This window comes from Ursus maritimus, unplaced genomic scaffold, assembly GCF_017311325.1.
Source record: "Ursus maritimus isolate PB19 unplaced genomic scaffold, ASM1731132v1 scaffold_16, whole genome shotgun sequence".
NCBI classification, from domain to species: Eukaryota; Metazoa; Chordata; class Mammalia; order Carnivora; family Ursidae; genus Ursus; species Ursus maritimus.
Window position 1 is genome coordinate 29,987,680 of NW_024424008.1, and position 23,293 is coordinate 30,010,972.

Sequence of the window (23,293 nt, forward strand, 5' to 3'; positions counted from 1 at the left end):
CTTTTGAGGGCAGGAATTAGGTATTATCTTTGCACCCCTAATCCCTTGAATAGTTTCTGGCACAAAGAAGAGATATAATAAGGCTTTAATGAGAAAGAAAGATCTGTATAGCTTTTCTTAATATGAAGCGTTTCTGTATCTCTGGACATTAATATTTACTTTTAAAAATCTTGGTATAGGAGTAAGCACGGAAATACTAACTTCATTCCAGAACAATTTTTGGATGACTTCATTGATCTTGTTATCTGGGGCCATGAACATGAGTGTAAAATAGCTCCAACCAAAAATGAACAACAACTCTTTTATGTATCACAACCTGGAAGTTCAGTGGTTACTTCTCTTTCCCCAGGAGAAGCTGTAAAGAAGTAAGTAATTGTTATATTTTCCAAATCAATTAAAATAAAAAAATTTCTTGCTATCATCATCCTACAGGTTCAGTGTACTGATAGTTTTTTATATGATAGATTTCTTTATGAAGATGGTTATTTGATGTAGTCTTACTATTTTCCCAGATCTTAAGGCATTTTCAACAGGAGATATCCCAATGGTGTTAATGATTTAGCTGCTTATTACGCATATTCAGGGCTAGCATTTTTACTAATTAAATTTCAGGTTAGAGTGCTATGGATGATGATTTTACTAATTTCACAAAGTCTGTTTATAAACAAATTCGCCTAAAGCCACTTAATTGAGGTTTTTCTGGTTATAAATGCAACATTATAACATATCTCATTTCTTTTAGTTCTTTAGGGGAATTATATGATAAAGTAGTTAATGGCGATTAAGCCCAATTTTTATAATGGATTTCACCTTTTGAATCCACTCAGATTTTGATTGTTACGATAATAGTAGCTTTAAAGAATCTGGTTAGTAGGATGTAAATTTGGCTTTTTTCTTCAGAGTTCTGCTAATTCATTTTATGTATGTGTGTGTACGTATATACTCACAGATAATCCATATATGTGTGATAGTCTGTCCTATTGATACTACGGTCATAGTCCTGGTAGTGTTGTGTCCTACCTACTGTCTCTCTGTCTGTCTTCCCTCACTAGAGTGTCTGTTCAGTCAGGGAGGGATGAGTGGATTTTATTCTGGGGAAGAATATTGACATTTTTTTTCCTGTGATATAACAGTAACTTGTCAAAAAAAATTTGTTATGAATATGATTTTGTAGAGAAATATTTTGTAGAAACTTAGAGATAACGTAGTTTTGGTGTGCACATTTTCCCGAGAAAATTTACAGTGTGACTAGACTTTCATTTCCCTCATTTCAGACATGTTGGTTTGCTGCGTATAAAAGGAAGGAAGATGAATATGCAGAAGATTCCTCTTCACACAGTACGGCAGTTTTTCATGGAGGATGTTGTTCTGGCTGATCACCCAGACATTTTTAACCCGGATAACCCTAAAGTAACCCAGGCCATACAGAGCTTCTGTTTGGAGAAGGTAATTCCTCTAGATAAGGGTCAGTGAGATCTACTTTAGTTGAGAGATGATTTACCTTGAATTAAATAGTTCCATAGAGGAAGGGAAGTCTTTTAGACTTGTTACAGTCTCACAAAGCCCACAAGGAAGCACTGTTGTTCCATAAATGAGTTTAATCGTATCAAAGACCTTTTCTTTTTAGTCTTGGAGATGGAAGAATGTGAAGTGGAGAAGAAACTGCTGCAGAAATTGTGCGAATGCACTTACTGATATGTAAATCAGCAGCGCAATACTGTTCATTGCTTACGGTTGCTATAATTCTTACAATTGTCACTGATATTCATTGATTGCTTACATATTCTGGGCACTGTTGACAGCATTTTGCATTTAATCCACTCAACGATGCTGTAGGTACGTAGATTCTATCGTTTTATGGAAAGAGGAACTGAACCGTAGATGAAATCACTCACCCAGTGTCATGGCCTTCCCAGCAACACGTAACTCACATAGGTGAAAAGCTGTAGAGTTTGCTGGTTTCAAGAGGATTAGACCCAAAAGCTTACATTAAGACTGCAGTTTCTGTCTCTTTTTCTGTGTTTAGCCCCCATGACACCTGCTTTGTAGGTAGCTGTCTGACGCTTCACTCTGAGGAGGGTATGTCCACAGGGTGGCCCCTAGACTGACAATGTCCTTAAACCTGAAAGAGCCTGTTTTCCCAGTAGTTCCAAATCAACTCCTGGCACTGAGTTCTGTTGTACTGAGGTCACGTATGTGTCCCTGGGAGGTGGAAAATGGATTGATTGGTGAGGTCTATGTCATATCTCTCAGCTTTGACACAACTGAGATTTTGGACTGGGTAATCCTTTGTTGTGCTAGGTTGCATTGTGGGATTTCAACAATATCCTCTCTGGCCTCTACCCGCCAGAGGCCAGTAGTATCCTTCCCCCAAGTCACGACAATATTTTTATTTTGAGATTAAAGAAATGCTTGAAAATGCTGAGCGAGAACGTCTGGGAAATTCTCAACAGCCAGAGAAGCCTCTTATACGACTGCGAGTAAGTCCTATGTAGATAAATTAAACTTTATTGATTTTCAGAGGATAGTACTATACAGTTAACATAAATTTGTTTTTTAAATTAGTAAGGAGAGTATATACAGTAATAGGAGCAATCATCATCTGGCACCAGAAATAATAAAGCTGTCAGGATTTGATTTAATCATAGTTTGATTCTAATAAATTTGATTTTTTTTCCTGATTTTTTCTGAATAGTCTATTGTTCTATTTAATAGGTTGGCCGAGTCTGACTCCATCTTTTACTATCTCTCCCCTCACTCCCTGTGGCCTCCAGCAGTTCTCTGCTCTCACACTCTCCCCTCCTTGTCTGCTCAGTGAGGCCCTCCCCAATGAGATGGGACCCCCATATCTTCTCACCAGCACTCCTGATTTCACTTACCCTCTTCTGCTTGTTCTTTTCTTTGTTTTCCACAACACATCTTCCTAACCTACTATATGCAGTGTATTTATTTTGGTTATTGTGTGTCCCCAACTACAAAACTGTAAGCTCCATGAGAGCATGGAACTCGTGAATTTTGTTAACTGATGTATCCAAAGATTTCAGAACAATACTGGCATATAGCAAGTGCTTGAGAAATATGTTAGAAGAATCAAGTATTTGAGAGTATTAAAAAATTTAAAGAGGGGCGCCTGGGTGGCACAGCGGTTAAGCGTCTGCCTTCGGCTCAGGGCGTGATCCCAGCATTCTGGGATTGAGCCCCACATCAGGCTCCTCCGATGGGAGCCTGCTTCTTCCTCTCCCACTCCCCCTGCTTGTGTTCCCTCTCTCGCTGGCTGTCTCTATCTCTGTCAAATAAATAAATAAAATCTTTAAAAGAAAAAAAGAAAAAAAATAAAAAATTTAAAGAAATTGAAGCGCTTCCTATGCTTGTAAACCTGCTTACTCATTTCCATCATATAAAAAGTAACCTTTTTTTTTTTTTGGTCCCTGTGCCTTTCCCTTCAGCTAGTTCTGCCCTTGTCTTTTATTTTCTTCCAAACCTCTCGAAATACATAGCTCTTACTGCTCATTTAACATTCTGTTCCTCAGTCCATTGTAACCAAGGCTCTGACGCTACCATCTCAGGTGGAAAAGATGACGTTCAGTTGTCAAAGCCAGTAGCTTGTTTTCTTCTGGCTGAATCACTCTTTGACATTCTTTTCTTCGAGTTGTGTTTGACCTGTGCTCTCTTTTAGCCCTCTTTTCAGCCTAGGCGTATGGCTTTAAGGACCAGCTATACAGTGATGATGCCCACATGTTTACCTCCAGCTTAGATGTCCTTGTTGAGGCCCAAGAGCCCCCCCGCCACACGCACACAAAGCCTGATACTCAAGGAATAATCAAAACAGCAGCACTGACATCACCTGGGAAACTTTTTTTTTTTTTTAACAATTACTGCTTTTATTTATTTATTTGCTTACTTCTAGAGAAGGAGAGAGAGAAGCAGAGGCCAGAGGGCAATGGATAATCCCAAGCAAACTCCATGCCCAGCGGGCAGCCCAGTGCAGGGCTCGATCTCACAACCCTGAGTTCATGACTGGAACTAAAATCAGAAGTTAGAAGCTTAACCGACTGAGCCACCCAGGTGCCCCTCACATGGGAAAAATTTTTTTTTATTCTCAATGAGATTATTTTATTTTTACTTTTTTATTTTTTTTATTATAATAATATTTTTTTGTCATGTTAGTCACCGTACAGTACATCCCTGGTTTTTGATGTAAAGTTCCAAGATTCATTAGTTGCGTATAACACCCAGTGCACCATACAATACGTGCCCTCCTTACTACCCATCACCAGCCTATCCCATTCCCCACCCCCCTCCCCTCTGAAGCCCTCGGTTTGTTTCTCAGAGTCCATAGTCTCTCATGCTTCATTCTCACATGGGAAATTTTTTAAAATGCAGAATCTCAGGCCCTACATCAGACCCATCGAATTGCATTTTAACAAGATCCCTAAGATATTTGTATGCACATTAAAATCTAAGAAGCTCTGGGATATTTAGTGTGAAGATAAAGAGTACAGTCTAGAGCCTAAATGCCTGGGTTCAGTTCTGGCTCTGCCACTACTAGCTATGTGACCTTGAGCAGTTGGGTCTTTTGTCCCTTGGTTTCTACCTCATAGATTTACAAGATCAAAATGAATTAAATATTACCTGTTGCACAGTAAGTAATCTGGTCCTTTCTGTCTATCCCATTGTTGTTGCTGAAGTTGAGCCCTGATTTTTCTTTTATCTGGCCTATAAATGCAGTTTCCTTCCTGACCCTGCCTTCAGTTTCTTCCCCCCACACACACCTGTAGCCTATTCACACTACTGCCAAATTCATCTTTGTAAAATACAGTCTTGCATGTCTTTTCTGCTGAAAATGACTTGATCTCCTAGTGCTAATAGGAACAAGTCTTGCACGGCATTCAGAGGTTTACATGACCTGGTCGAAACCGACCTCCTTGGCTTCTCCCTCGTTTTTCTGCCAGAACCTTCTAAATTCCAGCTACATTAGACTAAAAGTGTTCCCTGGGTCCAGTGGAGTCTATTTCAATCTTCCGTACCTTCACCCACGCTGACCCTGCTCTGTGGAATGTGCTTCTCTCCTTCCATAGCATCTCCTTCAACATGCACTTAAAGCTTTTCCCTTTTCCAAGAGCCTGTCTTGACCTCCCTTCAGAGTCAGTGCTTCTACCTTTGTGCCCTCAGTCTGCTTTGTATGTACTTGTTAAGCACCGTTCCCATTCTGCTTGTACTTATTTATTTACATGTTTGTCCTCCCAGTCAGCTTGTGAATTTCTCGACAACCAAGATTATACGTTTTTTTATGGCTGTATCCCTGGTCCTTAGAGTGCCTAGCACATTGTGAACTCCTCAGTAAAGTTTGCTTAATGGACAAGTTTTGTGACTCTTAGCAGCAGAAAATTACAAATCAACCTAAGCTGGAGTATCATTGATAAAATGAAGAGTTTTCTGGAAACCCCATAGCCTAAGCATTTAGTATTTTCTCTTTTTGTAATGTGGTTGCTGTAGAGATGTAATACACAGTTGTTTTGGGAGAACCACATACTTCTCTTTATCTGGGCAAAAGATCCCATGTTTCTCATCTATGTCTGCCTAATACCATTAGAACCAAGCACTGTTAAAGAGAAAATTGGCATTTCTTTTCCTAAACACAGTGAATTATTAAATCATTCATGAAACAAAGGAACAGATATTTTCATTACTAATAGTCCAGAAGTAACATTGTATCAACTCAGGGACCCTCATTAATTTTATGATTCAGTAAACAAATACTTTTGGAGTACATTTTGTTCTGCATGCTGGGGGACACAGTGACGATAAAACAGGAGGTTTTGAATTTATTGGGCTTATGGGAGGTGGCGGTGTGAGGAGAGACATAAAAAATAGGTAGCAAATAAATGAACAAAATGCCAGCCAGTGCGAAGTGTGATGAATAGTGTAAACTGGGTGGAGGGGAGAGGAGTTTGGATAGGCCAGTGATGCGGTACAGTGCTGGTTCCCGGAGCCTGTGTTTAGAACAGCTAGTTTAGGGAAATAATATATCTCTTGGGAAAAAATTCTAGTATGCATTTCTCTTTGGAAAGGTCTCTGTATGACTCTAAACTTCTTAACTTAGAAAGAGCCTGCTTTGAGTGGGATTGTGACATCTAAATAGATACGTGCTTTGAAGGTAATCATTTCTCAAAGCTAACACATTGGATTCTTTTCCTGCGTGGATTTTCCCAGCATTTCTTTGTTAGTGTGAAAGTATATCCCTAAGATGATAGACCAATTAACTAATGCATCTAGGGCTGGCATTTTATTTTAGTGGAGAGTTTTCTTCCTGTTTCAAAAGTTTAAATACTTTATGTTTAGAAATTTCACCTCCTTTCCAGGTGGTACTCCTGGTGCCTAGGCTCTTAATGTTACCATAGGGAGATGTAATCATTCAGACCTTGTGGGAATTCTTGTTGTATCTTGGGTCCATTGAACAAAATGTCTCGTTAAGCTCGTAAACCTTTGAAGCTTTGTTTTCTCAGTAGAATAAAAAGTATAACACCATCATGATCTCTAACATGAATTATAGAACATTAATTTATTACCTTAAAAGTATTGAGCATAAACATAACTAACGAAATTAGTAAACTGTTGTTTCTAGGCCTTCATAACTTATTTTGTATTTCCAGGTGGACTATAGTGGAGGTTTTGAGCCTTTCAGTGTTCTTCGCTTTAGCCAGAAATTTGTGGATCTGGTAGCTAATCCAAAAGATGTTATCCATTTTTTCAGGCATAGAGAACAAAAGGAAAACACGGGTAAGCTAGTTATTTTCACAAATTAAGAATTGCTTTTTACAGGGTTTACAAAAATCTCTCTTTAGTAAAAGAAGTAGAAAATGATGAAAATATTTCTATATGATTATTTCTGGTATCTTAAGCTGGCAGTTGAAATAATTAAATCTCTTCTAAAAATTAGAGTGTAATCATTTTAAACCTGTGGGTAACAGTAAAGAAAGGGAAGCCTTTCTCTGCAGATGTAGTTTTTAAAAACAGTGCTGCTGAGTAACAGTGCACACAGATTTTAAAGATTTATTGCTCAAAGTATATATTGTTGACAATACATTATTGTTCAGACAATGTACTCAAATTCTGCATCAAGTATTTCAACTTTTGAGTATACAGGATTTAGGAAGACTCCAGTCTTTTGGAATAAGAGGTGTCTCATAGTTTGATGTTTCTCATGATCACATAATTAATTTGTAATTAAATTTTATAAAAACTCATTGCCCTTACTTTGAAATGCATTTATAAAAATAGGCTATCCAGCTGAAATAGTGCTTTTACATAAGAAATGTTGATCATGTTACATATAGAGCCTTTTCTTTAAGCTGTTGAGTCAGAGAATTTTTATAGAAAAATATGGCCCTTGTTTTATAGGTAAAGCTATTTCAGTTTTTATTAACTGAGATTTAATGAGCTTCGATTTTCAGTGTCAAATTGTGACCAAATTCTGTATGCTGTTAATTCAACCTGAAATATTCGTTCAGATATTTAAGTGGAACTCATAAAATAGTGTTTTAGGAAAAAAATCCTTATCAGATAATTACTTTCTTATGCTATGAATTTTAACTAGTTATTGATAGTGGTTTACTTTAATTGTCCATCCTTATCAATCCCTTGAGATTTCATGGGTGTAGCGTTCATAATAATACAGAATATAGAACTAGTACGTTGTTACTTGAGTTTCATCATAATCAGTTTTATTCTAATGATTCCTTTTTGGTTTAAACATAAATTGCTAAATGGAAGCAATAACCCTTTTGTGTGTTTTATTGAAAGCATTTTTTTATTATTTTGGCCAGCTCTACTTCTCACGTACCTGTGTAACGTTGTACAAATTACATAAGCCCTCTGATGTTTGATCTTCTTGTCTGTGAAATCAGGATAGTGACTGAGCCTTCGTCATAGAATCGTGGTGACGATTAGATGATAGATGTGTTTAAATAGTCTAAACATAGTGTCTGGCATCGTAAAATGTAGTCATCGTACTTATGGAGCCATATTAATTCTACTGTCCTGAGATTTGAAAAAGATTTCTGTTCACTTGTCTTCAGCACCTTGCAAAAGGCACACAGCACGTTGTGCCTCTTCACCCTCCAAGCCATGGCACGTATTTTTCCCTCTGTCTCAAGTAGTTTTTTCTTTTCCCTGTTTCGCTTAGTGAATCTTACTCATTCTGCAAGACTTGATTCAAATGATAGCTACATTATTTTCAATCTTCTCTGAGAAGAATTAGGTTATTTCTTCTCTGTGTGCCATACTGTCTTTTTACCTCTCATAGCATTTCCCACCATTGTTGTAATCATTTGCTCTTGTGGGCAGGGATCCTGTCTTTTCACCATTGTGTTTTCATGGCCAGGTCCAACATCCACTAGACAGTTAATATTTATTTTCCTAACAAAGGTTATCAGCAGAGTAGGTCCTGGACTCTCTGCTTCTTGGCTTCCTACCCAGTACTCTTTGTATTCTTTACCTATTTTTGAGACCGCTGTCCTGGTTAGGAATGCAGCGAAAGTGCTGTAAGCATACATCCCATTTGTCTCACAGAATATTAAGAAGGTACATACTTAAGAGCTGAGATTTAATTAAATGAATAATTTCTACAGTTTCATCAAGGACATTCTTAAGTGAAACTGACTTTCCTTGTTTTGCTTTGAGCTGTGTGGTTGTGGTGGTGAATGTTGTACAGTTCCAAGCCACTGCCTTGATTTATAATAAGGGACCGGCAGTTGTACCCATAATTGCTTTTGTATCATCAGGGCAAATGGCAATGGAGCGGAACAGGTAAATAGCATCTTGGTGTTGTTACGAAAGGAGTTTTGTCCCTGAACATCCCCTGAAATGGTCTTGGAGATCAGAGGTCTGAAGATCATCCTTTGAGAATAGCTGTAGGAGACATAAGACTTAGAGATAGACAAAGAGATACACGTTTTCAGGAAAAGACTGCAGCTGTTAACAATGATGCCATGTTTTTGCCTCAAAATTTACCATGTTGAGCAAGCTGATCGTTAATCAAGTTTGGCCAAACCTCCTCTACTGACCAAACCTGCCATGAGTCTGGGCACTTTCACACTGTCACAGAAGCTACTACTTTTCCACGGACTTCTTTTTTCTAGGAGAAGAGATCAACTTCGGGAAGCTCATCACAAAACCTTCAGAAGGAACAACCCTAAGAGTCGAAGACCTTGTAAAACAGTATTTTCAGACTGCAGAGAAGGTAATTTCTTAATTACGGCCTACATGTTGAAGAATGGCTCTCTGAGGATAACTGACTTTAATTTGGGATATGTATAATTCATACTTCAAACAAAAGGGATCCTCACAATGTTTCCATGAACTAAGTGGGACAACAATTAATTACATTTACTTCCGGTTACTCTTCATCACGAAAAATCAGTGCTTAATTAATGGTGTTATTATTGTGGCTATTATAGGTGGCGTTGTTTTGCTCTTCCTTTTTATCTCTACCGCATGTTTCTGAATCCAGGATTTACCTCTGTTGCGTCTAGATGTAGTTTCAGAACTACTTTAATAAGACAGCCACAGGATGGTGAAGCTACTTTCGTTGTTATGAGTTTGTGTCACTTTAAGATCTGGTTCTATTAATTGCCTGTTGCTGCTGAAACAAATTTCCACAAACTTAATAAATGAAGATAACACACATTTGTTATCTTACAGTTCTGTAGCTCAGAAATCTGACACCAGTCTCACTGGCCTAAAATCAAGGTGTTAGTAGGGTTGTGTTCCTTTCTGGAGATTCTAGGGGCAAATCTTATCCAGTTTCTAGAGTTGTCCACATTCTTTGGCTAACAGCCTCCTTCCACCTCCAAAGCCAGCAATGTTAGATTTCTCTGGCCATTTCCACCAGTCAGATCTCCCTCTAACTCCCTCCTTTAGCCTCCCTCTTCCACTTTTAAGGATGCTCATGATTGCACTGGGCCCACCTGCATAGTCCCTGATAATCTCCTGATTGTACAGTCAGCTGTTTAGTAATCTTAATTCCATCCGTAACCAACCATAGTTTTCCTTGGCCACGAACATATTCACAGCCCAGAGATTGGGATGTGGACATCTTTAGGGGGCCATTACTGTGCCCACTACACAGTTAACCTAATCTCTTAATCATCAGCTAGCATTTCAGGACTCTACATCCCAGCCACTCAGGCCTCTACATTCCCACCTGTCTTAAACACTACTCCTGTTTCTTATTTTTACGTGGCTTTTTCTGGCCCATAAAATTTATTAGTAGGCTTACTTACTGTCCATTGTTTCGTTTTATTTTGTTTCCCTTCAGCAACTGGATAACTTTTTTGTCTTTTTTCCCTGGTGACGTTATACCCTGATTTTCCTTGCTCATATAGAATTATTTGGTAAGGAATAGATACTGATTTCTGCATCCAGTGATTTGTGCCTCTTTTACAGAATGTGCAGCTCTCACTTCTAACAGAAAGGGGGATGGGTGAAGCAGTACAAGAATTTGTGGACAAGGAAGAAAAAGACGCCATAGAGGAATTAGTGAAATACCAGTTGGAAAAAACACAGCGATTTCTTAAGGAGCGTCATATTGATGCCCTAGAAGATAAGATCGATGAAGAGGTAACCAATTTGGGGTGGAGAAGTCTAGTTAGACACTCTTTCCTCAAGAGCAGCGCTGACTTTCTTTCTGTTAAACCACTGTTTAACCTCTTTGATTTGTTTAGTTTCCTCCTCTACAAAATTGAGTTTGTAAAATGAGGATTAAAGTAGAAAAGGTCTGGAACAGAATCTTAAACATGCTTGAAACCCATTAAATGTTAGCTTTGTTCTCCATAGATAGCATCTTCTCTTGAATATCATGAAAATGCTTTAAAATGAACCTTACAGGATGAAAACTATGTTCTTTTCAATTTTTTAGTAGGTTTTGTTTGAGATTTTGAATTTTATCTAGAAATTCAAATTCATCTCTAAGCATAAATGCAGTAGAAGGATCAGAGGAGAAGCCCCTTAGGTTTGACTGCATAGAAATTGTAAATGTTTGCATGTCAGATTATCAAAAAACAAAATGTATTGACGTGAAGAACATATTCCTATGTGGGCGCAAGAAAGGTTGATACTCATAACATTTCAATAGAATAATGAACAAAGACATGAATAAGTGGTTCATAAAAGAAATACAAATGGTAATAAGCATATGAAAATGGTGTTCAAAGGAACTCAGATGTGTTTGTTATTTGTCAGAGTGACGGCAGTTTGAGAAAAGTATTTAGTATGCTGCTCATGGGAGTGTCTAGTTTGAGCTGCTGCATTGGAAGGCAGTTTGTCAGTGTATATCAAGAGGCTTAAGATTTGTCCTTTAACTCATCCCTTTCCCAAGACAACAGTGAGGTGGAAATTTGTGTATGGAGTAATTTATCTGAGTGTGGTCTGCAGTGGGAAAATTTGGAAAATGTATGATGAAGTAAATGTTGGCACATACACACTAGATACTGTGCAGCATTAAAAATCATACTTTTGAAGAAGGTGGAGAAATATTTTCAATGTTATATAGGGAAAGAACGCAATAGATTTAAAACTATATACAGTATGATTCCAGTGATTTTTAGTTTATATGCAAGTGTAGGTGTACGTGCAAAGAATGAAAGAAAATATTCCAAACATTCTCATTGGTTATGTTCAGGTAATGAGATTATAGGGGATCATTTTCTGTATCTTCTAGATTCCCTCTAAGCAGAACAAAACATTTTTAAAACTCATTCCCTTTGACTTTGATTTTAGTGCTTTTAATTAGTCAGCATGGTTCTCTTAGAGCCTTATGATGTCAGTATGCAACTAGTAATATTCCAGGCCAAGTACTCTGGTTATATGGGGTTCATAAGTTTTTGGCAGGGATGCATTTCTCCGTTAGGTACCAGAAATAAAACATGACCATCCTACTCAAATGTAAATATTAAACTATGAAACTCCTAGGAGATAACATAGGAGAAAATCTAGATGACCTTGTGTGGCAATGACTTTTTAGATACGACACCAAAGGTATGATCTGTGAGAGAAGGAATTGATAAGCTGGACTTTATCAAAATGAGAAACTGCTCAGTGAAAGACTGTGTCAAAAGAATAAGAAGACAAGCAACAGACTTGGAGGAGAAAATATTTGTAAAAGACACATCTAATAAAGAACTATTATCCAAAAAAATACGAAGACTTCTTAAAACTCAGCAGTAAGGGGCGCCTAGGTGGCTCAGTTGGTTAAGTGTCCGACTCTTGGTTTCCACTTGAACCCCAAGTCGGGCTCCATGCTCAGTGCAGAGTCTGCTTGTCCCTCTCCCTCTGTTCCTCCTTCCTCTCTCTCTCTCTCTCAAATAAATCTTTTAAAACAAAACAAAATCCAGCAGTAAGAAAATAGGCAAACTGATGTAAAAACAGACCAAAGAACTTAACAGACATCTCACCAAAGATGTACAAATGGCAAATAAGCGTATGAAAACATGCTCTATATCATATGTCATCAGGGAAATGCAGATTAGTAATGAAATATACCACTATGCACCTATTAGAACGGCCAAAATCTGGAACACTGACAACACCAAATTCTGGTGGGGATGTGGACAACAGGAATGCTCACGCATTGCTGATGGAAATGCAAAATGGTATGGTCACTTTGGAAGACAGTTTGGCAGTTTCCTGAACAACTTAATGTACTCTTACCATATGATCCAGCAGTCGTGCTCCTTGGTATCTACCCAAAGATGTTGAAAGCTTATGTTCACATAACAACCTGCACACAGGTGTATATAGCAGCTTTATTCATAGTTGCCAAAACTTGAAAGCAACTAAGATGTCCTTCAGTAGATGAATGGGTAAGTTTATTGTGAAACACCCAGACTTGGGAATATTATTTAGGCCAAGGAGAAAGGAATTGTCAATCCGTGAAGAGTCATGGAGGAAACTTAAATGCATATTACTAAGTGAAAAAGCTAGCCTGCAAAGGATTGTATGATTTCAACTATACAACATCATCAATTATACAATCGTACAAACTGTATGATTTCAACTGTGCAACATTCTGGAAGAAAGCAAAACTAATAGAGACAGTAAGAAGATCAGAGGTTGCAGGGGTTGAGTGAGGAGCGAGGGAAGGGATGAATAGGTGTGCAGAGGATTTTTAGGGCAGTTAAACTGCCCTGTATGATACTGTAATTTAGGTGGATGCATGTCATTATACCGTTTTCCAGACTCCTAGCACACCAAGAGTGAACCGTAATATAAATTCGACTTCGGGGGTGCCTGCCTGGCCCCATTGGTGGAGCATGCAAGTCTTGCTCTTGGGGTTTTAAGTTTGAACCCCACACCGGGTATAGAGATTACTTAAAAATAAAATCTTAAAAACAACAACCACCACCACGTTTGGACTTTGGGTGATTATGATGTGGCCGTGTAAGTTCATCAGTTGTGACAAATGTACCAATTCTGGTGGAGGGAGGTTGATAATAGGGAAGTCTATGCATCTGTGGGGCTGGGGGGTATACGGGAAATCTCAGTACCTCCTTCTCAGTTTTTTTGTGAACCTAAAACTACACTTAAACAAAAAAACACACACAGATAAACACAAAAGCAAATAACTTCAGCATCCCCACCTGGAGAGCTATCATGACTCCTGAGAGGGTGCATAAGGGATGGGGGGATGTAGCTAAGAGTGTGGACTCTGGACCAAACCACCTGTGTTCAAAATCAAAACCCTTACTACCTGTGTAACTAACAGTGAGTTTTTAAACCTCTCTCCACCTCCATTTCCTCATCTGTAAAATGGGGATAATAAACTCCTTCAAGATTGTCGTGAGGATCAAAAGAATACATGTAAAGTCCCAGAACACTGGCAGCACATGGTACCTACTCAGTATTTTTACTGACTCATTTCTGCGAATGACTTAGCACTTTTGATCTGGTATATACTACCTAGAGCACTGTCACATACTGTGCCATTTTTAAAAACAGTTTTTATCCCCTCCACTGAATCGTAACAAAGATACTGTCATTTCTTTCAGCTTAAACAATAAAGCCCTCTTCACTCCCATTTCCCTTTAGCTACTACTCATCTTCTTTGTTTCTCTTTTATAGCAGAATTGCTTCAGAGTTTTCTGTATTTGCTGCCCTGATTTTTCTCCCTCCCTTTTCTCTTCCACCCATCATCCAGGGGTTTTGACCCGTTATTCCAGTGACACTGCTCACATCGAAGTTACCAATGACCTCCATTGCTAAATCCACTGTGGGTTCATCTTAAATCTCCCTTGAACTCTTCTTGAAACCTTTTTCTCTTTGGCTTTAGGACCTCACACTCTTCTGCTTTTCTTCCTGTCTAATGGTGCATATTCTCAGTTTCTCTTGTTGGTTTCTCGCATGTCTCCTGCCTCTTAGATTGGAAGTCCCCAGAACTCAGTCCTTGGAGCCCTTCTTCGGCTACACTTTCCCTTTGTAATCTCATCCAGCTGCCTGGATGTAAATGTGGTGATTTTCCAAAGTCTAGCTCAGACCTCTCTCAGCTCAAGATTTCTGCAGTCAGCAGTCTGCTAGACATTTCTACTTGGATGTTTAATAGACACCTCAAACCACTAACATTCCCAGTCTGAATTGCTGATTTTCAGTCTTTGCTCTATGTGTAGATTCTCTTTATGGCACCTGGAATCTGACTGTCTAGAAGTCCTTTTGGCATTATTTCAGAATGTATACAGAATCTGACTACTTCTGAAGTCTCCCATCACTACCAGAGGTCCATCGCATTGCCATTTCTCACTTAGATTATTCTAATAGCCTCCAAACTCGTCTCCCTTTTTCTACCTGTGCCCTTCCTCCACTCCCCATTCTGTCCTTAGTTCAGCTGTCAGTGATAGTAACATTTCAGATCAAGTCACTCCTGACTTAAAGAAATGTGCTTCTAGTTTTTTTTACAAGACCCTATTCAGTCTGGCTTTCTGTTACTTTCTTAACTTCGTATCTACTTGAGCCACAGCAACCTCCTTGCTATTTTTTAAACATACCATACGTTCTGCCCCAATGCCTTTTTAAAAAACTATTTTATTTACTTATTTATTTATTTAGGGCAGGGGGAGGGGCAGAAGGAGACGGAAAGGGAATCTCGAGCAGACAGCAAGCTGAGCACAGAGCCCAATGTGGAGGCTTAATCTCACCCCCCTGAGATCACGACCTGAGCCAAAACCAAGAGTCAGACACTTAACTGGCTGAGCCACCCAAGCACCCCTCCCCCAGTGCCTTTATGCACATTTTTTCCTTTGTTTAGAATATTCTCTCCTAGTTATGCAAAATTCATTCCCTTTGCTCATAAATTACCTTCTCAGTGAGGCCTTGCATGATCATTCTATTCATATGTGACCTCTCGGCAGTGTTCCTCACCCTCTTCCTGCTTTATTTCTCTCTGCATACTTATTGTCTTTTGCAAAGTGTTCACAGGTTCAAATATTTGAAGAACTCAAGACTCCACTGAGCATACTTATTTAAGGTTTTTATTTAAAGGCAAAAGATATGATGCGTCAAGAAAGAGATTATGGGCAGGCATTAGATACCTGTGAGGAACTCTCATGTCCTTATTTGCACACAGTGGTCCCTGGATTGAACACACCAAGATTTGTGCAGAAGTTCCCAGGGGATCTTTTATACCCCTCTGGTCTCATAATCAAGCCATGCTTCTAACTGGTTATGCAGGTTGAGAACCATCAGTAAATAAATGGCTCCCCAGAGATGACAGAGCTTTCTTAGTCTAGCTGTAAATTAACTCAGTCTGGCGCACCTTCTAAAACACAATATAACTTCTTATTTTGTTTTTGTTTGTTGGCTCCATACACAGGTACACGATCCTAGACTCCATGGGGGCAGAATTCATAGCTATTTTGTTCATTGTTGGATTCTCAGTTCCTACAGTAGTGCTTGGCACATAATGGGTGCCCAGTAAAGGGGTGCTAAGTAAATTATTAAGCAAATAGAGCTTTTCCCTAATTTCATAACTATACTATATAAGAGCCTGTTGGGCAGGAATTTTTTTAAAATCTCTAGTTTCCCTTTTGGTTCCAGGACCATTGTCAGCAAACAGTAAACATTTAGTAGTTGACTTGATAAAATGATTTCCAGAGGCCCACCCGCTTCAGATACTACTTTTTTAGAGATTGATTTATTTATTTGAGAGAGAGCATGCACATGTGAGCAGGGGGAGGGGCAGACAGGGAGAGACTGAGTGCAGAGATGTATGTGGGCTTCATCTCGGGACTCTGAGATCATACCTGAGCCAAAATTAAGAGTTGGACGCTTAACCTACTGAGCCACCCAGCTGCCCGCAGATACTATTTTAGCGAGCCTCCTGGATGTCTTAGAGCCAAGTGTCTAAGAATGATTTGAGCCATGTAATATTTCAAGCCTCTGAAAGAAGAGATTTTTGTTTTTAATGATTTTACTGAAGTATAACACTCATAGGTATCAGAGTTTTTTTCTTTTGCAGTCTAATAGACCATTTTTCAGTGACATGGAACATTTTGGCAGGTGGTAATACAGTTTTGCTTAGGGCCAATATATATTTTTAGAGTACAATTCTGAAATTTTAATGTAAGTCACTGGGAAAATATGATTTCTTTAATCAATCGACAAAACTCCTTAAATTTCCAAGTTTTTGGTGCAGCTTCTCTTGAAAACAGTATAGAGGTTGCTCAGAAAGTTAAAAATATGACCTAGCAATTTCGCACTACTGGGTATTTACCCAAAGGATACAAAAATACAGATTTGAAAGGGCACATGCACCCTGATGTTTTTAGCAGCATTATCAACAATAGCCAGACTATGGAAAGACTGCAAATGTCCATCGACTGATGAGTGGATAAAGAAGATGTGGTATTTGTGTGTGTATGATATATGATATATATATGATGGAATATTACCTAGCCATCAGAATAATTGTGATAAATATGGTAGTATAAGATGTGATGTGTATGTATATAATGAAATATTACTCAGCCATCAAAAAGAATGAAATCTTGCCATTTGCAACAACACGGATGGAGCTAGAATGTATTATACTAAGCAAAATAAGTCAGAGAAAGACAAATACCATAGGATTTCACTCATGTGAAATTTAAGAAACAAAACAGATGAACTTATGGGAAGAAAAAAAGAGGGAAGCAAACCATAAGAGACTTAACAATAGAGAACAAACTGAAGGTTGATGGGGGGAGGTGGGTGGGGGATGGTCTAGGTGGTGATGGCAATTGAGGAGGACACTTGTTGGGGCGCCTGGGTGGCACAGCGGTTGGGCGTCTGTCTTCGGCTCAGGGTGTGATCCCGGCATTATGGGATCGAGCCCCACATTAGGCTCCTCCGCTATGAGCCTGCTTCTTCCTCTCCCACTCCCCCTGCTTGTGTTCCCTCTCTCGCTGGCTGTCTCTATCTCTGTCGGATAAATAAATAAAATCTTAAAAAAAAAAAAAAAAGGAGGACACTTGTTATGATGAGCGCTAGGTATTATATGTAAGTGATGAATCACTGAATTCTACTCCTGAAACCAGTATGACGCTACCTGTTAACTAACTAGAATTTAAATAAAAATATGAAACAAAAATTCCCAAGTTTTATGTTGTAATGGAAAGCATTTCTTAATGAGTCGTAGCCCATTGTTTTATATTTCCATGATAGGACTAAGCAACTTTTTTGATTTACTGTTTTAACACAGGTACGCCGTTTCAGAGAAAGCAGACAAAAAAACACTAATGAAGAAGATGATGAAGTTCGAGAGGTAATTTCTCGTGTAAATTACTGTGCTTCTATGTCAGTTTGTTAAGCTAGAATGACTAGTAGGTTTGTTTAGAATAGTCCATGGGACCTTGCTTTGGTAGATAGAACTGAGCAGGGATTGGCTGAGGATAGCTGCCTTTGATTTATACCAGTGCAGACTACCAATATTCGGCTTGCTGATATCCCCTTTTTATCCTTTTTCTCTTGTCTGAAACTTATTTAATTGTGTGTTTGCGGGGGGGCATATATAACAAGAGCCCTTAGTAATCAAAATAATACATAATTGCTATCAGAGCATCTTATTAGCCTAAGATGAAATTTTACCCTACTGAGCTGATATTATTTTGGGCAAAAAGGAAGAAACTTGAGTTTTGCTAGCAATATTACCAAAGATAAATATGCAGTGTCCACTGGGCTTTCTAAAATGTTGAAATGGGCTTGATCACTATCCATGCTGTCTTTCTCAGTCTCTTTGCAGTTTAGGAACTTCTGGTTAGCAACCATTTACTGAAACTTCGGGCCTCTATCTGGTACTTGGTGAATTCACAGTTGAAATATATTTTTCTATTTTATGATTGTCCTTAGTGTTTTATTTATTTTTTTTTTTAAAGATTTTATTTATTTATTCAACAGAGAGAGAGACAGCCAGCGAGAGAGGGAACACAAGCAGGGGGAGTGGGAGAGGAAGAAGCAGGCTCATATCGGGAGAGCCTGATGTGGGGCTCGATCCCGGATCGCCGGGATCACGCCCTGAGCTGAAGGCAGATGCTTAACCGCTGTGCCACCCAGGCGCCCATGATTGTCCTTAGTGTTTTATGATTGCCATCTAGTATTTAAAGGTTATCTCATAACTATTTACTGTTGGGATTTTGTCTTTATTGCTTTCATTTGTATCCGTTATAGCCTAGCCATTCTACTTTGCATTAGCAATACAGATATGGAAAATGTGTGGTTCGTGTTCAGCAGAGACTCTCGGTTTAGTAGGTGAGGCAGACATATGTAGAAAGAAAAATATTAAACCTTAGCATGACCTTAAAGGGTCACCCTCGCTGAATTAACAGTCTCACTAGTCCATTGACATTTTCCTAAGTATTTCAGAACTGCCTCTGACAGGCGGTGAATTGGCAAGAGCCAGAGCACTCGACACATCCCTCAAATTAATTTTTATAGCTTCCACTATTTTCTCTGCTGCAAGCAAAAAAGAATTAATAAGACACCCTTCTCCCCCCCACCCCTGCCCTTTAAATATTTTTTGCCTTGTTTTAAGCACACTCCTTAGGTAAAAGTCAGTACCCAGGACACTAAAAAGGAAAAGAACCCTGCCTAAGGAGAATGGGACTCTCAATTTACTCCTTTTTCCTCTGACCTCTTTTCCAAAGGAATCCCTGTTTAGTGGTTGATCTACTGATGACCACTAGGTAATACCGCAGCCTTTCATGTGAAGCAGTTTAAATCCTGACAGAGGAAAAATCAGTTATCAAATATTCTTTGGTGCCATCTCTAAAGGCCATGAGACAGACCTTTTTCTTTCTTTTTTAAATAAAATCTCCAAGTCTGTATCTGATTTACTTCATCGTCTGTCATAGCGTACAGGCTACTTAGGATTTTAGGCTGATCCAATAACGTTCCTTACCTGGAATATTAAGGAATAGGAACATAGCATTTTGGGTGTTATTTTTTTCTTTTCTCGTACTACAAAAGTTTGATGCCCTGTGTTTACTATGGGGAAGTCACCCCCCAAAAAATTATGTCCCCGTTCATTAGAATATGTAGAAATAGGAGCAGTACAGTAACTCAGTTAAGAACCATTTTTTAGAGAGGATATGCAAGGATAATCTCAGTGTCTAGTTTTGTGTCCGGTTTCTTCCCTTTGTACAACTTACACTGTCTCCATCATGTAGTATGGAGAATTTTTCAACATTACTAGCATTAGCAGCAGTAGTACCAGTACTGACTACAGTTTTTTTCCTGCCTCCTTCTTCCCTTTCATTAATAGCTTTCAGTACTTGATTATAGAACTAAAAGCTCTCGCCATCCACTGAATTTCACATTCAACATTCCCGATGTCAAAGTCATTCCCCTACATAAATGTAGTGGAAAAAGCAGAACGCATTACCTACTTGGTTTTATTCATTGCTGTTTTAAAGGGGAAAGGGCAAATGGTATTCATTAAATTTTCACTTATTGGATTTTTTCTAGATGTGTCACATACACAATTTCAGTTTCCATTTCACAAATGACAGTGAGAGCACAGTAAAGGATACATGGTGAGGTGGGATTTGAACCTATATCTACCTTCAAGTCTAGACTTTTCTACCATACTGTGTCCTATCAGAACTTTATATTATAATAATGTTAATATAATGTATGGCTAATGAATGACTAAATATCTGAAATTTCTGAAAGTTTTGATGTACAGAATTTAAAAAATCAGTGTCCCTCAGAAGCATAGATGCAACTGCTGTGTGTTTTACAAGATGGTTTTGGGGAGCTAAGAGGAGGAAGCTAGAGATTAGGGATCCCTTCCCATATTTATATTTGTATTCATCTTACAGAGCACCCTTAAAGTTAGAAGAGAGTTTGCTAAATAGCAAGAATGAATACTAGAAGAAAGAAATGACTCCTAGTTCTTAGGTCATTTAAACTTAACCATTTCAACTTAACAGATGACAGAAATAGTTCTTGGCATGCCCTTTGTGTTTGGAGCCCCTAAGCTCAGTTTTTCATTAGTCTTTTAAAGAATTAGAGCGAATATTTTATAAAAGGAAGGTAGTAGAGGACATGACAAATTGCATTTGGGAGTTTATCAGAAGAAAGCACTTTTGGGTTTAGATTTTTCAGCTATATTTTAAGACTTTAGCAGGTAATCGGGGTTTCCTAGGTAATTTGTCAGCTTGCCATAGGATGTTATAAATGGTTTTTATGCTTAGCATACTATTTAGGACTTGTAATGGAGTTTGAGACTTTCCTGAGCTGTAACTCCCAGCCATGTAGAATCATTTAGGTCAGAACATGAATCCTAGTACCGTGTTTAAATTATTTAAACAAACAGACAAAAGCATTAGTCCTTCCAAGAGGCTTTAAAACCTCTTGTTCACATTGAAAAGCTCTAAGTATTTTCTTTAACTATAAGTTCACGTTTAGATAAAAGGCCAAGCAATAAATATTTTGGGCTATGCAGGCCGTATGTGGTCTTTGTCACATATTCTTCTCTGTGTATGTGGTTGGTTTTGTTTTGTTTTGTTTTTTTTAAATAATCCTTTAAAAATGTAAAATCTATTCTTAGTCTGGCCCATAGTCCATAGTTTACCCAGCCTCTGGTTTCCTGTGTTCTACCTGAATTTGAGGCACGGTTGATAACTCTATTTCAAACTGTAATACTAAACACTGTCAACAAAGTGAAAAGGCACCCCCTAGGATGGGCGAAGATAATTGCAAATCATGTATTTGGTAAATGATTAATATCCAGAACATAAAAAGAATTCCTAAAACTCAATCACAACAGCAAAAAAACAACTTAAAAAATGGATGAAGGATTTGAATAGACATTTCTGCAAAGAAGATAAACAGGTGACCAATAAGCACATGAGATGCTCAACATCACTAGTGAAATGCAAATCAAAACCACAAAGCCACTTTGCATTTATTAAGATGACTATTACAAAAAAGAAAATAGTGTTGCCAAGAATATGGAGAAATTTCGTAAGCCTCGTGCATTGCTGGTGGGAATGTAAAAGCTTCTGTGGAAAATAGTATGATTCCTCAAAAAGTTAAAAATAGAATTATGTGACTTAGCAATTGCACTTCTAGGTATTTACCCCAAGGAATTGAAAGCAAGAACTCAGATATTTGTACACCCATGCTCATAGCATTCACAGTAGCCAAAAGGTAGTAGCAATTCAAATGGACATCAGAAGGTGTACAGATAAACAGAACGAGGTGTATATGTGTGATGATGGACTTCTGCTTAGCCTTAAAAGGAATGAAGCTCAATAATTTTACAATATGGACGAACCTTGAAAACATACTAAGCAAAGTAAGACAGGTGAAAGGATGAGTATTACATGATTCCACTGAAATGAGATCTCTAGAGTAGTCAAATTCGTACAGACAGAAAGTAGAATAGTGGTAATGAGGGGAAGGGGGGTTAGGGAATGGGGAGTTATTTTTTAACAGGTATGGAGTGTCAGTTTCAGTTTGAAATGACGAGAAAGGTCTGGAGGTGGATGTGGTGATTTTGCACAACAGTGTGAATGGCTTCATGCCAATGAACTGTACACTTAAAAATGGTTAAGATGCTCAATTTTACGTATGTATATTTGTCACAGTTAAAACAACAAAAAAAAAGGTGTACTACCTGGATAGTAGGTTTTCGAATCTCACAAAAAAGTGTATGGAAATATTGTCCTATCAGTGGCTCTAGACCTGCACTTAACGATGGCTCTGGACCTACACTCCTGAGCTCAGTTAGAATTCCACTGCTTATTCTTAGAAGTAACATATATCACATATATCCATAAACTCCAGAGTCTGTTGCACAGAAAAGTGGAGTTAAAATAGTTAAATGTAATGTTAAATGATAAAATGAAGGTATGGTATTTAGACAAAGGGAAGGTATAAAATTTGGAAACGATGGTGGGTAATTCATTTCAAGAAATAATCATAAAAGGGCATATGCATCTTAAATTTTTGCTGGATACTGCCATATCACTCCAGAGATGTGACACCAGTTTGCATTCTTACCAGTATTTGGGAGTGCTTATTTCCCCACGTCCTTGTCATCATGACAAATTATGATGTCTTTTGATCTTTACAAATCCGAGGGGTGAGGAAACTGTTTCTTACAATTGTTTTTAACCCGTACTACTTTTGTTACTAGTGACTCAGTGATTTTTATGTTTATAAACCATTTGTATTTACATGAAACACCTGGTCATGTTCTTTGCCCAGTAATGTGTGTTTGGTTTGGTTTTTGTGCCTAGGGCATTGGTCTTTCTGTAAGAGCGTTCACAGGAAAGTGTGCATATACAGTATGTGGGGGGGAGGGGGTAGCATATTTTAGGGTATTTGTCGTGTAAAAGAAGAGTTTTGGGGTTTGTTCAAATCCAGAACAGGTGATGAATTAAGTGCCTTTTTGACATCTGTGGAGTTAGGCGTGTGGGATTTTTCCTCCTTCATTCTATTAATTTGGCGAATTATATTAAAACATATTCTGTCATTGCCCCATCCTTGTTACCCCTTTGTGAACCTTCTGGTAATGGGTATCCTGGTTTTTCCATATGTTCCTGGATTCTCTTTGTTTACTTTAATATTCATAAGTAAGATCCTGTAATCTTTTCGGGCCTGCAGTTGTTTGTCAGTTTTTGCTGGCTTTGTATAAAGAAATTGGAAACTTGCTTTCTTTTTGCTCTGGTACTGTGGAAATAGTGGAATTATCTGTTCTTTGAAGATTTGATGGAATTCCTGTGAAACTTTCTGGTTATGGTTCCTTTTCTGGGGATATTGT

The 23,293-nt window shown here is 38.3% G+C and overlaps 1 protein-coding gene across 5 annotated transcripts in view; it reads left to right on the forward strand.

The window, feature by feature from the left end:
• The window catches only part of MRE11 (MRE11 homolog, double strand break repair nuclease), a 75,269-nt gene that overhangs the window by 22,841 nt on the left and 29,135 nt on the right, over window positions 1–23,293 (forward strand). For all 5 annotated transcript variants that reach the window (XR_005835016.1, XM_008688361.2, XM_008688362.2 and 2 more), the window contains 7 exons: window positions 180–365; window positions 1,275–1,446; window positions 2,400–2,480; window positions 6,654–6,780; window positions 9,141–9,241; window positions 10,447–10,620; window positions 17,726–17,788. Coding sequence is in view for 4 of the 5 variants with exons in the window: in XM_008688361.2 (XP_008686583.1) it covers window positions 180–365; window positions 1,275–1,446; window positions 2,400–2,480; window positions 6,654–6,780; window positions 9,141–9,241; window positions 10,447–10,620; window positions 17,726–17,788 (904 nt within the window). In the remaining variant the exon portion in view is untranslated. The remainder of the gene's footprint in view (window positions 1–179; window positions 366–1,274; window positions 1,447–2,399; window positions 2,481–6,653; window positions 6,781–9,140; window positions 9,242–10,446; window positions 10,621–17,725; window positions 17,789–23,293) is intronic.